This window comes from Enhydra lutris, unplaced genomic scaffold, assembly GCF_002288905.1.
Source record: "Enhydra lutris kenyoni isolate GAN:26980312 unplaced genomic scaffold, ASM228890v2 scaffoldscaffold45, whole genome shotgun sequence".
In the NCBI taxonomy this organism is placed as follows: domain Eukaryota; kingdom Metazoa; phylum Chordata; class Mammalia; order Carnivora; family Mustelidae; genus Enhydra; species Enhydra lutris.
In genome coordinates this window covers 2,010,306-2,026,298 of record NW_019154129.1, presented here as the reverse complement: position 1 = coordinate 2,026,298, position 15,993 = coordinate 2,010,306, and the positions used below count along the sequence as shown (strand labels likewise).

General features: G+C 57.4%; 1 protein-coding gene across 1 annotated transcript in view; it reads left to right on the top strand.

Annotated features, from left to right (window-relative positions):
- LOC111156268 (xylosyltransferase 1) overlaps window positions 1–13,803 on the top strand; it is a 297,991-nt gene extending 284,188 nt beyond the window's left edge. Inside the window, exons 12-14 of the mRNA XM_022517037.1 lie at window positions 1,038–1,233; window positions 6,231–6,564; window positions 11,897–13,803. Coding sequence (XP_022372745.1) covers window positions 1,038–1,233; window positions 6,231–6,564; window positions 11,897–12,219 — 853 coding nt within the window. The 3' untranslated portion in view covers window positions 12,220–13,803. The remainder of the gene's footprint in view (window positions 1–1,037; window positions 1,234–6,230; window positions 6,565–11,896) is intronic.
- Window positions 13,804–15,993: the final 2,190 nt, after the last annotated feature.

Sequence of the window (15,993 nt, the reverse complement as noted above, 5' to 3'; positions counted from 1 at the left end):
CACCAGAGACTAACTCCTGGACTTCCAGAGTGCTTGACTTTGGCTCATTTACTTGACCTCTCAGCAGATCCCAACGCAACTGACCACTCCCTTCCGGAACCTTTCTTGTTTTGACTCCCATGACAAGCTCTCCTGCTTTTCATCCCCTGTCCCTTTCAGCCAGCGAGACTTGGGGTGTCAAAGGCATGTATCCTAATGAGCAACGTGTGTGTGCGTGCGTGTGTGTGTGTCTCAGATGGGCAGTAATTTTTAAGGATCAGACCCAATGCTGTTGGTGAGGACACTGGGAGCATGACTCAGTACATTTCTGATAAAGGTGGACAGCAGACATGAGAACCTGTCGGAGGGGAGAGAAGAGACGTCCTCCAAAATAGTTTTCTTCAAAGATGTTTAGTGGATTGTTTAGAAAAGCCAAAAAACATTGTTAAGCATCCAGTGATGAACTTGCTCTGTGAAATACGGCATGGCACACACTGGGGCGGGGTGTGTGCACACTCACCAAAATCGTGTTTTCGGAGACTTTTGAAAGGCATGCGATAATGCTCGGGGAATACTGTGAAGAAAAAGCAGGATATAACCAGTATGTATATCATGATCCCAAACGTGTAAGATTTATGCAAATATATGCATACAAAGTCGGGCTGAATTTGCATAGAAAATCAGGCTGAGAGGAGATCCATCACTGTGGCATCACTGGCCACCATTGTCCCTTCCTAGTACCTGGCACCAGAGGATCGATAAATATCCGTGAGCGGACATCCCCTAGGGAAAGAAGCATCAGAAGTAATAATTTTCACTTTCTTTATTGTGCTCTTGTACAGTCAGCAGGTTTACATTGATAATCACCAGGAAGTCGTTGGTGGTGGGATCTGAGCTACCCAGGGAGCAGCTTTCGGGGATGGTGCAAAGGCCCGTGGTCAGCGCTGGAGAAAATGGGGCCTGCGCGGGGCTGGGGGTCAGCAGGCGGTGCGCGTGGGGCTGTGAGCCTGCGCGCTGCAGGCCCCGCCCCCGGGCTCACGGGAGACTGTGTGTTCCAGGTACTACCCGATGGGCCACCCAGCGTCCGTCCACCTCTACTTCCTTGCGGACCGCTTCCAGGGCTTTTTGATCAAGCATCACGCTACTAATTTGGCTGTGAGCAAACTGGAGACCCTGGAGACGTGGGTGATGCCGAAGAAGGTCTTCAAGATCGCAAGCCCGCCCAGCGACTTTGGGAGGCTCCAGTTTTCCGAGGTGGGACGGCCGACACCCGCGCACTTCCATGGTCTTTTCCAGCGGCCCTTCTGGGTTCCATTGGCCAGTCTGATGCTTGGCGACGGAGAGGGAGGGGGAGGGGAACCAGAAGATAGCACGCCCTGCACCTAGGGAGGCTCCTCCAACCATGGGCACGGGCACGGGCACCGGCATCTTAAATGGGGCCAGGGGAGAGCGACACAGGGTGGCCAGTGTCTGCGGACCCAGTCGACCTGGAGCCGGGGTCTGTTTTTTACAGTAGAATCTGTACTTGTCATTTTTCATCCTGGCCAGTGACCCCTCTTCAGCCTGTGTTAGTCATAGATGAGAACAGACCAGTTTCCTAACGAAGCGATGGCATTAGTCCCCTTGTACAGATTGGAGAACTGAGGCCTCCGGAGGGCCAGGGACTTTTTGAGATCATAGCTAGGAAGTGGAAGAGCTCAAATGGAGCCCAGTCTCTCTGGCCACAAACCACATGCTTCCTGGTGCCTCTGTCTCCCCAGGTGCTAGCACCGGGCTTTATTCAGATCAGTCACTAAATGAATGAGAGGACGGATGGCTGGCCAGGTGGCCAGTGGACAGACAGACCAACCAGTGCACAGATCCCTGGGATGGAAGTGTAGTTTTTTTTTTAGCCCAGCACCACCCTTGTCACACCAGCCCCTGCAGACCTGGTCTCGAGGTCTCTTGGCAGGTGCTGTTCCGGCTGCCTAAAACACTTCCCTTCCTGTGTCCACATGGGCAGCTTTTTTTGGTCATTCTGAGCTAAATCCAAATGGTGCCCCCTCCGAGCAGCCCTCCCTGCCCACCCATGTATGCCCCAGAGCTCCAGTCTCCACTTGGCACCTGTCTTGTCATTTTTGCAGCATTTGCCGTGCAGAATCATCTTGTTGACTTCTCTTACCACTTGTCAGCTGTCCTCCAAAAAGCGGAGACTGTGTCCCTCTTGGTCACCGCTGCATTCCCTGCATATGGCATCTGGAGGTGCCACATACGATTTCCAAATGGCACGCACACTGTGGGGGAGGGGGTGCGATGCTGCAGGAAGGGAAGTCGGTCCAGCTTGAGGAGGGGTGGCTCCTACGGAACTCCAGCACCCGACTCCTGCCTTCCCCATCTCGGCCAGCAGCTGGAGGGGGTGATTGGTCCCCGGAGTGCAGCATTCCCCGTGAGTGTGGCTGCTGGGTTAGGGACGTGCAGTCAGTGTGGTTTTAGAACACGGAGTATCCTGAACGGCTAGGAGTGGGGTTGGAGGGGAGAACTGTTTCACCCGTTTCACGTTTTCAACTGTTTCACTGCTTTATGCAGTCCGTGCTAGTCCCTTCCCAGCTGCCCATGGCTCCAGCTGGCCCAGCTCTGCCCTATGGAGTGGAGTGGGGTTTCTTGTGAAGCCACCATTTTCAATTTTCAATGAAGGATCCAAGTGGATTGGCGGGATCCAAGGTGCCATGGGAGCTGCCTCCATGAATGACCAGTGTCAGGGGCAGTCAGACAGCAGCCCCGTTGGATTCCGCGCTGGGGCCCCAGGTGGCCAGTTGAAGACATTAACGTCCCATTAACGAGATGGATGCCGGGTGGCTGGGCGCTCCCTGTTGATCAGCCAGCTGTTGGGTCACGGGGCACTTCTGGCAGTGACAGATGAGGGTGGCCACTCTGTGGCTCGTGATTTGTGAGGGTTCCTACTGTGGGGCTGGCAACTTTGATGTGAGAACCGTCCAGGTCTCTGGCAGAGTACCAGCAGGCACGTAGCCCCGAATTTTGTACTTCGCATTTTTTTCTGAAGTCCTAGTAGTTTTTAAGGACAAACACTGTCACATCAGACAAGAGGGAAGGGAAGAACCACAGGGGATCCCCTCGTGGTGGCGTGGCCCAGGAGCCTGGCTTTGAGCAGGTGGCCAGTGTCACTGAGTGGTCAGATGGATTTCTCCATCCCACGGGAGTCCCATGCTAGTGGCTTGCAGGAAAGATGTTCATGATGTACTGGGAGCAGGAGAGGTCATGGTGAACTACACAGTCCAGGCTCTTGTTGCCATGGAATTGTAGTTCAGGTGGGGCAGTCAGCCTGTGAATGAGCAAATACATGAACAAAAGCATTTCAGCTAATGGCAAGTATTTTAAAGAACATCAAACTTCATTCCTGTCTTTGCTGAGGGTTGAAGAGGCCAATGGGGACTACTTTCAATGGGGTGATTCATTTGGGAAGCTGTAAAAGAGCCGGTGACAGGGAGAGCTGGGGCAGTCTGAGAGAAGAGAGCGAGAAGAGCATGTGCAAATGAGGCTCTGGGAAGCATCTGGGCACACGCAAGGAGCAACAAGGCCTGTGTGGCTGGAGCATACTGAGAGGGAAGGCAGTGGAAAAGCGGTCTAAGGGAATGGTGCAGATTGTGAGCGAGCTTGAAGGCCCAGGAGAAAAGCTCAGGTTGTATTTTCAACACAGTGAGAGACTTTTAGTGGGTTTGAAGTTGGGGAGCAACGTGGTGACCTTGAACATGGTCATGATGTGATTAGTGATAATTGTGTAGTAAGTGGCTGTGGACTTGCCGTGAGAAGATCTGTGAGAAGATCTCAAAGCCCCAGAGGGTGTGACAGCATCTGGGCCCCCCCACTTCAGGCAGCCCCAGCCCTGCTCTCGCTTGGGGGTGGCAGTGAGCCTTCCGCTCACTCTCCTAGTATTGGAAATGAGATCCAGCTTCTCTGCTCCCAGCTGCTCTACCCAGCTTCCACCTGGGCTGTCTCGCTTTTAGAGCTCAGACCTCAGAGAATTGCCAAGGATACTGTTGCCAAGTGTCCTCCCCTAACTGGTCACAGAGCCCTTCTTTAAGAAGGAGCCCTCATTTTGTGACCATTCCTCCACTTGTTAGTATCTGTGGGAAGCCATTGTGTGCAGGGGATGTCCACAGGGGATGGACCTTGGGCACAGGGATGTCCATGTGCTCAGCCCCTAATCGTTCATGATGCGTCTAGCGGGTGGGTGGACAGATGGAAGGAGAGACTGAGCACCCGCCACGTGCTCAGCGTGCTTTAGGCATTAGAGATACTAGAGATCCAGGGGTCAACCAGCCAGATGCAGTCCCTCTCCTCATGGAGTGGACCGTCCTGAGTGAAGGAAAGGGACAGCATAAATTCAGAGTTGTAATACCGCACACAGAAAAGCCCGCCGTGGGCGAATCCTCAGAGAAGCACCTCCATGGTGCCTGTAACTGGGGAAGGCTCCCGAGTGGAGGCAACACCTTGGCTGAGCTCTGCCCGAGGAGCAGGAGCTGGCCGGGAAGAGGGTGGGAAAAGGAAGATTGTCCCAGCCCGAAGGCCAGGATCTAACGGAGGGTCAGAGACGAGAGCGCACCGCCCGCACGGACGTGCCGGAGCAGGGGTGAGTGGAGAGGAGGAGGAAGGGTTGAGATGAAGCGGGACCGAAAGGGACCGGACCTCACAGGATGAGGTGACAGAGACCAGGCTTGAGAATCCTGAGGTGCTGAAGAGGGTTGCAGGTAGGGAAGGGACGGGACTGGGTGGTCTCAGCGACCTCACCAAGACTCGGAGGCCGTAGCTGGAATCCTGCTCACGCCCGCGTGCATTTCTTCGCTCAGTCCTGTCCGGTCCCTTCCTGCCGTGAGGCCGCCGGCCCCAGGGGGCCCCTGCGGAAACGTTCATGCAGTCCCTGCCTCGGCCCCCTCCCTGGGACAGCTGCTGCGTCCCCGTCTGAAATCGGTTGTCTAAAGACGGACCACGGAGCGCACCATGGGGCCCCGGGGGACAGCAGGCGCCGGGCTCATTGGCGTCAGATGAACGAGAGGTTGACACGAAAGAGTGGGTGAGAACACAGCCTCTGGGGGCCCCTCACCGGCCACGGCAGGGGACCTGCGTGCTCTGAGCCTCGGTGTTCTCATCTGTGACGTGAGGACGATGACGGGGTCCCCCTTCGCGGAGCTGAGCGAGTCACGTGGGCCGGTGCCTCGAAGCGCTCGGCGCTGTGCCAGCCCCACGGTAAGCACGGGGTGAAGCGGGCCCCAGAGAAAGAACGGACGCGGGAGTTCACAGCAAGAACGGAGCGTCAGCCACCCCCGCTGGCTCCGTACGGAGGCCCCCGTACCCCGACCTGCGCACACGCACCTGGGAGGCTGGTCGTGGAGAGACCACGGGAACAGGCGAGCCTTCGAGTGTGTTCGTCATCAGCTGCCCGTGTGCCCGCGTGTGCTGGGTCTTCAGAAACACTGAATGAAACCTCCTGGGCGACCAGACCCCTCGTGTAAACTGGTGGAAAGGGGTGGCAGAGCTCAGTATTGGGGCCCGGAGTGGTCCGATCGTTTCTGTCGAGTCTTTCACTCGCTGATTCCACGGATACGGAGCCCTGCTGTGTGCCAGGCATCGTGCTAGGCACCTGCAAAGCTCCGTGACGCCAGCCGTGGGGGCACTGAGTGGTGAGAGGACGATTCACAAGGTCTTCCTGGCTCCTGGCCGGACGTACGCTGCAGACAAGCCACGAGCAGACTCCCAGCAAGTCAGAGACATGCACGCCGGCCGGCAGGAAGGATGGCTCTTACGGGCACCCCCACCCCGAGGTCTAGCTCTGAGTGCTGTAGGGAGGGCACAACTAGGTCTTCCTAGGAAAGCCATGTGGACTCCTGCCCATGATAGGAGGGGCAGAGGGAGCCTCGTAGTTCAGAACATCACACAAAATGCCGGTACCCGAAGGCTGCACACTAGCTGTACAGCATTCGTTCGTTCATTCGGTGCATGTGGTAGGTTTTCTTTCTGAAGCACTAACCCTGTGTCAGGCCCACGAGCCCTAAGGGTTAATGAATGGACCACAGGCCTTGTAATCCCCCAGACCAGGTCCTAATCCCAGATCTTCTGCTTACTAGTGCGTGCAGTCTTGGGCAGGTGACTTCTGGGAGCCTCAGTTTCTTCATCTGTAAAATGGGTGTATGCCGTGTTACAAGCAGGATTTGAGGTCTCTCCGGGACCTGTGAATTGAGGTCTCGCTCTCGTTTCAGGTCGGCACTGACTGGGATGCCAAGGAGCGGCTCTTCCGCAACTTCGGGGGTCTCCTGGGGCCCATGGACGAGCCCGTAGGCATGCAGAAATGGGGGAAGGGCCCCAACGTCACCGTGACTGTCATCTGGGTGGACCCTGTCAACATCATCGCAGCCACCTATGACATCCTGATTGAATCCACTGCCGAGTTCACCCACTACAAGCCCCCTTTGAACTTGCCCCTGAGGCCTGGGGTCTGGACAGTGAAAATTCTTCACCACTGGGTGCCGGTCGCAGAGACCAAATTCCTCGTTGCTCCGCTGACCTTCTCCAACAGGCAGCCTATCAAACCAGGTGAGTACTCCCGGCGTCTCTGCGGGGGAGATATTCCATCCTGGGGGTCCCTGGGGTCCTCCTCCTCAGGGCTGTGCTGCTCACATGCGGGGCACGGAGGCTGCCTCGGAGAACAGTGCTCTCCACTCTGTACGTCCCCCTGCCTGTTTGCATAGAGGACCTTCTCGTTTTCCACTTGTACGCTGAGGTGACGTCATCTCTTAGATATCTCATTATGACCTGCTCTCCCACTGGACTTCCAGAAAGCCCTGATCATATTTAAGACAAGAAGGGAAACAGACCCAGGCAGATACTGAGTGAAACTCAGTATCTTACTTTTTAAAAAATAGTAATTAAAGTAGGAGCCACACACGTTCATTGACAGACCGTTCATGGTTTCCTTGGGACCAAAATGACAGCGCTGAGGAATTGTGACACAGATTGCATGGCCCACAAATCCAAAATTATTATCTGGCCCTTTGTAAAAAAAAAAAAAAAAAAGAAAGAAAGGATTGCCAACTCCTGCTACAAAGGAGAGAGAGAAAAAAGAACATAAATGGCCCACACACACATAAAAGGCTGCTCAGCCTCATGAATAATGAGAGAAATGCAAATGGAAAGCAAAAAGAGGTCCCACTTCACACTACCGCTGAGAAATGTTCCGAGGTTGGACAGTATCGTACGGCAGAAGGCCGGAGGACAGCTGTCCATCTCCTGCCGGCGGGGACGCAAAGTGATAAAGCAGGTTTGGAAAATGGCTTAGCACAGCCCCCGTGCCACACAGAAGTCCCAGGGCTCCGTGGATGCCCCCACAGACCTGTAGACCTGTGCAGACCCAGAGCAGAATTGTTCCTAATGGCACCAAACCAGGAGCGGCCCCGAGGCCCTCGTTCAGACGCTGGACGCCGGTGAGGTCTGTCCAGACAGCGGAGCTCGGCGTGGCCGGCAACACCAGCGCCGCTCGGCTCCACGCGCTGATTTGGGTGAGTCTCCACAGCGTGACGTTGATGGGGGCAGGTCACCAGAGAAGTCGAAATGAGCGTACACATGTTTAAAGTTCAGAAGCAGGCCAGGCCAGCAGTTCCTGACTTCAGGATTCTCGTGTTCGTAGAAACCCGTGAGGAAAAGAGTCCTTGGTGCGAAATCAGGGTGGTGTTTCCCACTGGGCAGGGAGGGCCGGGAGAGAGGCATGTCGGCGCCCACCGCCTTTTTCTCTTCTCACCCGAAGAGTTTACTTCTATTTTTCTGGGTCCTCCTCTGATCACTGGGAACGTCTTCCTCCCCACTTAGTCCTACCTCCCAGGGGAACCGCCATCAAAACTTTGGTGTTCATCCTTCTAGTGGTTTCTGGAGGCTTCCAAAGCATAAACATGAACACACAACGTAAGTCACACATGGCTGATTTTTGAAAATGGAGTGATACGTTCTGTCATGAAACTTGCTCTTTGGACTTGTCCGAGTTCGTGTGTCTGAAGCTTACCTGTTTGTTCCTATTCCGTTGGGTTAAGGACCCAGAATCCATCTGTCCCCCACTGAGCACACACAGCTTCTTCCGTTGGTGGTGGTGTTATGGACAACAGTGCAAAGATTTTTGAATCTCAGATTGTCTGTGCCCATACAGATTCAGCCCTAAACAGTTTCCTAGAAACAGGATTTCTGGGTCTCTTGGTATTTGGAACTGTTTGTCTACACGTAACAGAAACCCAGAAGCCAAAAACACCTTACAGCCTCCATTAGGCAAAAAGAGTTCTGGGCTGGGTGCCATTTAGCTAGTGACGCAAGGAGAGGGGGACAAAGACATGGGGAGGGGCTGCCTGGAATTCGAACAGGGGGTGGGGGGCGGGTGGGACGTGAACTCTGTTGGCCTCTGCTAAGTTTCTGGGCTGAGCAAGCAGAAAGATACCTCATGTTTTCTCAAGAAGGAAGTCTGCTCCCCCTTCTCCCCTGGGAAACAGCCAAAAGACAGCCCCTCCCGTACCAGCTGGGCCAGCCCTCAAGTGCTCTCCAGTGAGGTTCCCATCCTTAGCATCCCTGAGACTTCCCCAAGCCAGACGTGGAGGAGAGGGATAGAAATAACCTTCTCCTCTTCGCTCCAGATACACCTGTCAGACGGAACAAAGGAGCCGTCCTCCACTCCAGGGGGGGAGAAAACCCCGGGGCCATTCACCGGGTCCTGATTTTTCCAGTTTTTTTTTTCTCTCTCCTTGGAGTTTCTGAAGATGGCAAGGCTCTTCCTACCCCTGCCCAGGATGAGCCGGGGGTCATCTTACCCCGCTGGGAGCAGCCCCCCTCCGCCGTCGGTGACTGTGTCTGTTAACGATGTTCCAGTGACAGGGAACATGAAAGTGGGAGCGATGCAATTTGTAAAATGATTCGTCAAGAGTAATTTACTATCGATGCGTCCCTGGTAATCTCAAGAAATCTGATGAGGTGGAATTGAGGAAAATTTAATTATAGAGGCGAGCATCACAGGCTGGTGCCGTAATAGCATTTCCCACATTAACCTCATTTTTCATAAGGGTTTTCTGCATCAGCCACAATATTTGGTCCCCAGCGTTGCGATGCTTGTTAGCTGCTCTTTTCTCTTTGTGCGGCCAGCCTTCTGTGGCCTCGGGTAGCTCCCCACTGCCAGCTCTGCCGATGTGGAGGGTCTGAGAGGCTACCTGATGGACGAGGCAGAACCTGCTCGAGAAGGAAGAGGTTCCGTCCTCAGACAGGCGGTCCGGGAGCTGCCCACACCCCTGCCAGCATCCGGGAGAGGCGGGCTGGGGCCCGGTTTAGAAAGCATGTTGTTCATTCCACTAGGGCGGGTGCATGGTCTTTCCTCCTCTTCCTCAAACCCCACTCAGGACCGCACACACTCGAAAACAGTGTGCGGATTATCGGAGCTGTCCTGGTTGCCCCCGAGGGGGACAGCCACCGTCCGGGGAACGGGAAGTGTTTCTGAACGCCACACTGTCCCACGAGCCCTCGCTCTCTCACCCGAGCCACAGCTGACTGGCCGAAACCCAGGCTCACCCGGATCGGTGGCCGGTAGGTTTTTACAATCTCTTCTTGTGTTTGGCAATGAAAGAGGCAGTAGGAGGGAACTTCTCCACAACAGCTAGCTTTTTTGCGTCAGCCCAGATGTGTGCACTTCCTGCTTCCCCCATCAGCCCTAGGAAGTAGACTGGACTCGGCCGGTCCCGGGCTTAACCCCAGATGGGTCCGGCGAGATAGCCATCCGTTTCCCCATCTGCAAAATGGGTATCATAACGCCAGCCCATGGCTCTGTGCATGTACAGGGTTGAATACTAATGACGCCAGCCGTAACAATTCCGGCTGTACTTCTCCAAGCATCAGTCTTTGCCGGGCGCCGTCTGCGTGTGTGCGCAGGACAGGTCACGTGCGGTCGTGCATAGTTTCGGGCACACGACGCCGTGACTCAGCAACTCCTCACACCCCAGCGCTCCGCGCGCGCGTGCTCCAAACGCCCGTCACCTCTCGCGCCCCTCCTGCCGCCACCTCTCCTCTGGCAACTATCCGGTTCGCTGCATCTAAGAGTCTGTTTCTTAAACGCCACATGAGTGAGATCCTACAGTATTTGTCTTTCACTTAATTCCATTAGCATTAGCTCCTCTGTCTCTGTCCACGTTGATGTTAGATGCAAGGTCCCGTTCTGGTTTGTACGGAGTCCTGTTACCCTGTACCTGTCCCACTGTCTACACCACATCTTCTTTACCCGCTCAGCTGTGAGGGACCCTTGGGCCGCCTCCGTAGCTGGCTGTTGTCAACAACATCGCAGTCAACCTCGGGGTGCGCACGTGTTCACGGGTTAGCGCGTCCACAGTCTCGGGGGAACACCCAGTAGCGGTGGCCGGAGCCTGGGGGCGCTCGTTCGGAACCACCCGAGGCCCCTGCACACCGTCTTCCACGGCGAGCTCGCGTCCCCACCAGCCGTGTGCGAGGGTCCCCCCTGCTCCGCGTCTTTGCCGACACTGGTTGCTTCTTGTCTCTCGAGTTCTCGCGGTTCTGACAGGTGGGAGGCGGGACCCTGCCGTTCTGGTCTGTGCGTCCCTGATGCTGAGTGACGGTGAGCGTCTTTCCGTGTGTCTGCTGGCCACCTGGATAGCGCCTGCCCACTTCCAGCTGGATTATTGGGGTTTTGTGTCGAGTGGTGGAGGTTAGCTTGGACACTAACGCCAGGCGCCACTGTAAGCACTTAACAGGAATCAGCACAGGGACCGTCACCGAGCTCTGAGGTACTGCACTCCTCTGACGGTCCTGGAAAGCAGGCACCCGGCGTTGACATCCGAAGCCACACACCAGGGACATGAGCCCTGGGGACCCTGACCCGGGAGCCCCGGCAGCCGCCCACGGGCTCACACGGGAGGTGCTGCTCGGCAGAGCCGGGCTGGTAAGAGCCGGTGGAGGTGCATCCACAGACCCAGACTCCAGCCTTGGCTCCGACTCTCATTAGCTCTGTGATTTGCAGAAAGTCCTCTAATGAGGCTTTGCTTCTGCCCAGAATTCCGTTTGCCATGATCTGCTTGCGGCTTCCCCGGTCTCATTAACCAGCACTCAGCTCAGGAGGCACCTCTGCGAGGTCTCCCTTACCCCCTCACACAAAATAAACATCCTCCGTCCTTTCTGGCTCCGGGGGGGCAGCAAGCTTTTACTGTAAAGGGCCACACAGTAAAGCTTCCCTGCTTTGCGGACCACACACGGTCTCTGTCTCAAGGGCTTCGCAGCGCATCGGCGGCAGAGCTGGCCGCAGACAGCGGGTCCGCCAGGAGGCGCGGCTTGTGTCCCGGCGCTACTTGATTTACTGCACCCGGTGGGCCACCCTTGGCCCGAGGGCCGCAGCGTGCGCAGCCCTTGCGCTGGGTCCCGTCCCCCCCCCCACCCGGTGCAGTCCCCCCAGGTTCCTGAACACCGGGTACAACGACCTGCTCTAGGGCTCGTCCTCCGTCTCCCCGCGCAGGGCTGTAGTCTTACATCCGCTCACTCCAGGGGGTGGAGCGGGGCCTGGCCTGGCCTTGTAGCTTCGTCCAGTGAATGAAGGAATGCCTGGAAGAGGGAGTTTTAGCAAGTATGTGTTGAACGAATGCCTTGGACCAAGTCGGTGCTGAAAATGTCGTGCGTGAATGAATGGATGGACGGTCTGGACTGCTCTGGGGACAGACGAGTGGACGGTGCCCTGCACCGGGGGGCTCATGGGTGTGGGAGGAGTGTCCCTGCAGGCCGGGTCCTCGTCTATGCGGCGGGGCTGCGGCCACCGTGCAGGCTAGTGTCCCCCAACAGCCATGAGGCCCGCGGGCGGTGCCTGCTCGGGGACTCTCCTGACCCGCTCCTCCTTCTCTGTGGCTTTCAGAGGAGGCGTTGAAGCTGCACAACGGGCCCCCGCGCAGCGCCTACATGGAGCAGAGCTTCCAGAGCCTGAACCCCGTCCTCAGCCTGCCCGTCAGCCCGGCCCAGGTGGAGCAGGCCCGGCGGAACGCGGCCTCCACGGGCGCAGGACTGGAGCGCTGGCTGGACTCGCTGGTGGGGGGCATGTGGACCGCCATGGACGTCTGCGCCGCGGGCCCCACGGCCTGCCCAGTCATGCAGACCTGCAGCCAGACCGCCTGGAGCTCCTTCAGCCCCGACCCCAAGTCCGAGCTGGGAGCTGTCAAACCCGATGGCCGGCTCAGGTAGCACCGGGCGCGTGCGGGCCCCAGCGGATGTCCGAGGGAAAGCAGCCCGAGGGCTGGTGGCGCCCGGACCCCGGCCCCCTGCTGCCAGGGTGCCTTTTGTGAGAGGGGCTCCCCCGGCTACAGAACGATGGACAGGAAGGTGCGGAGGTCAAGGCAGCTCCTGCCAACAACCTGGCCCCCTCCCCCCCCGGCTCTGGGGGGCGAGGAGTGCGCAGTCCCGGGGCCGTGGTGGTCTTACCTCTTCTGGTTGGCCCTCGAAGCCTCCAGATTCCTTGTCCTCCCCCGCGGTGATGCAGTCCCCCCAGTCAAGTGATTCTCCAACTTTTCTTTTGAGCAGAATTCTGTTTACGAAGCGCAGTTGGAGGTACAAGTTCAAGGTGTGGTTGACATCCGGGCTGCTGGGGTTGAAGCTGGGGAGGGTGAGGTTCTTTGTCAAAGCTCAGCCTTTGCCCAGGGCGCCTCCTGAGGCTCCTCCCGAACCCAAGAGCTCCACAGAACCCCTTGTGAAGAGCACTGCCCAGACCCTGGGCATGACCTCCAGCCCTGCCCTGAGGCTCATCTTCCCGCCCTTGGAGGGGAAGGGCACTGGGTGAGCCTTCCACCAGCCCTTCTCCGGCCTCCTTCCTAGCTAGATGAGCAGGAGAGCTTTTTGATGGGACGTGGCCGAGGTTCCCCGCCGTCTGCGTTCCATGCCAGCCTCGCTCCCAGACTGCCCCACGAGGCTACAGAAAGGCTATGAGGCTCAGGTATGCGAGCATCTGTGCAGGGGCTGGGAGACCAAGACCCTGACCTCGTGGGTCTTGGACAAGGAGAACTCTGGGGCCTGTGGCCATGAAACTCAGATGGTTGGGACCCGACTCCTGAGCCGGATAGCCTAGCAATACCCGTCCCAGCCTGAGGCCTTCTGCACGGAGGTGAAGCCCACCCAACCTTGGGAATGGTCCCCCCACCCCACCCTCATTCCGGAGCGGGAGTTGGGGAGGGACCAGGCTTCTCGCCTCTAGGACAGGCATTTCAGATTTGGTGTTCAAATTCACGCCCTTCTCAGAGGTGCCAGTGGGCCCCTCTGCTGTGCAGCGGGAAAGCTGGAAGCTTGAGCGTCCAATCGGCTCAAACCTCAACAACAGCGTTCTTCCAAGTGCTTGAGTTGCCAGATCCCTGCACCGTGACCTTGCTGTGTGCCTCGGAGGGCCAGCCCCGCTCCGCTGGAAAACCCAGCCTAAGGCCCCTTCCTTCTCCGATTGCAGCCCCCACTCCCCCCAGGAGAGGCTTTCCTTGGCCAAGGCCGACCCCAGCTTCCAACTGTCCTGCCCCGGGGAGCCCGTCCTCGTGTTCCCGGGCAGCGCGGGTGTGAAGGTACCGCAGCACCCCCACCCCCGACCCCCACCCTGCGCTCACCCCAGAGCCCATGCCCTGCCCGGCCGCATGTTCTGTGAGCCACGGAGGGGCCGGAGGAGGGACACTTTCAGTATTTATTATTTATGTTTTAGTCAATGACTAATGAGTAGGTGCTGCTTTTGCAGCTGGTCAGTTACGTCTCTTACTAACTGAAGCTGCCTTCATTCACGAAAGGCCCCCCCCCCTTCCCCACCCTCCCTGCCTCCCTCTCCATCCCCGGTGTGTCTCTCTCCTGTCTGCTCTGCATTCTTCATGCCCTCAGAGGAAAGCCGGGGTGTTGGACATCACGAGGAGAACGCTTGCACCAGCATCTGCTGGCCGAAAGCAGGGTCCCCCTGGGGACCCTGGAGCCTTACCTTTTGCTCAGGCAGGGTGGGAGCCTCGGCAGGTCCTCCGGTCCTGGGGGGGTTGGAATTCCTGAGCCATTCCCGCTGCAGAGCCTACCTCTGAGCCTGGGAGGCAGAGAGAGCCACTGCAGCAGGAGGGGGCGTGGTCAGATGAGCCCAGAGCTACCCATGTCACAGGGGCTCCGGGGACCTCAGGGGCGCTTGCTGAGAAAGGGCGGATCGTGGCTCAATGAACGTGCAGACTCTAGGTGCCCAGAAGCCTGGGTTGCCGCCACCTTCTGCCCTAGCCCACCCAGGGAGCCTTCCTCGTCACCCTCCTCGCCAGGAGTCCCGTGGTTTCCACGGTGTCCTGTGCAGGGCTCAGGCCTGGGTCCAGTGTCCCTGCAGACCCCTCCCTGGGGCCCACCTGCACCCACCGACATGGCTCATCCTCACTCCCAGAACCAGCAGAGAAGGTCTACTCTGGGCACGATCCCCACCCGCCCCCTGCTCACGGCAAGGAAGTCAGCCAGTCCTACCCAATGTTTCTTTAAAGACTTCTGTTTTCTGACCAGGGTATAACTTTGCTATTAAAAAAAAAAAGGATTCCAAACAAAGGCCAGGAGGATTGGCGAGAAGGTGAGGTTTTCCCCGGGGACACATTAACAGCTACACTGTATCTGCCTGAGAGGGAGGGAGTCCTGAAAGGCCACTGGGTCAGGCAGCCAGGAGCTCGGGCTATTGGACCCAAGCACAGGAGACAAACCCTAGTGACAGCCTGAAGTCCCGCCCTGGCTCACCGGCTGGGTGCCTGGGGGCAGCCTGGGTAGAAGGAAGCATTCAGGAGGCTGTACACCCCCTGTGATGTCCCAGCCAACCTGTCCAGGGACGCTCGGGTGGCAGCCTGTCTGCCTGAGTCCCACGGCCCAGGTCAGGCACAAGCAGTCTCCCTCGAGGACAGGAACAGTGCCCAGACCCCATGTTTAAGAAGGAGGCCCTTTCCTCGCTTTGGAAAAAGACCTTTCTGGTCAGATCACGAGTCCTCCCAGCTTCATTTCCCCCTTGCTAGTTTAACGTCTCAGAGGCCAGTGCACTCAGGACGATCAGGCCCCCACAAGCCCCCACAAAGCGACTGCAGCTCCTGAGCACATCCTCAGTTGGGCGGACAGGCTGCCTCCCGGCTCCCGGTTTACAGGTACAAGGACGACACAGGCTGGAACCTCCATCTCTTTGCCAGGGAGGTGCCCAGTAGAGACAAGGAGCTGCGGGAGGTAGGGCTTTACTCAAGACGGCCTACACAGCCAAGCCCACCGGGGACTCAGGACACAAGCACTCAAGGGGGGCGGGCATACTAGGCACAGCTGTTGGCCAGGCCCTGCCAGGTCAAAGCCACACTCTAGGGTAGGGGTAGCCAACACTAATAGGCTTGGCGTGAGACAGGAGGGAGTGGTGGGCTGCACGGCCCATCCAAAGACAGCATCTCGGCTGTCCGTGAGCCTGCAGAATCTTCCCATTTGGTAAAGGAAGCCAGAGATCCAGATTTCCGTAGGAAATTTGACTATTAAGTGGCAGCAGTGGGTTTTTTTGGTTCTGAGTGTGGGCCAGGAGCAATTCCACAGTTCATCCATCCTGTGCATGGCCAGCCACCCCTGCTCGCAGGAGATGGTTTACCAAGAGATCAGGCCATGCCCTGATGGAGGAAATGAGCCACCAGTAGGAAGGGGCAAAAATTCTAGCTCTTTTCGCGGATCCTGCGGAAGGGAGAACAGGAGCCTCTTACCTGTCATTCCACCCGGGAGAGACGGTCCCGCGGAGAGGTGTCCCAGGAGAACTGGCTTGGGAAGGGGTCCTGGTCCCAAGATGGTGCTTAAAAAAAAAAAGAAGAAAAAGAATTTATAGACACGTCCTAAGGAAGCCCACACCTTCCAGAATTCCGCCAGCCCAGGGGGAGGTGAGGAGGGCGGTCTGGGAAGGAGGGGTGTATCCAACAGCCCCGCCTCGCTCCAAGTCCCGGGTCCGAGCAGCCATCTTGGCACCCATTTGGGACGCCT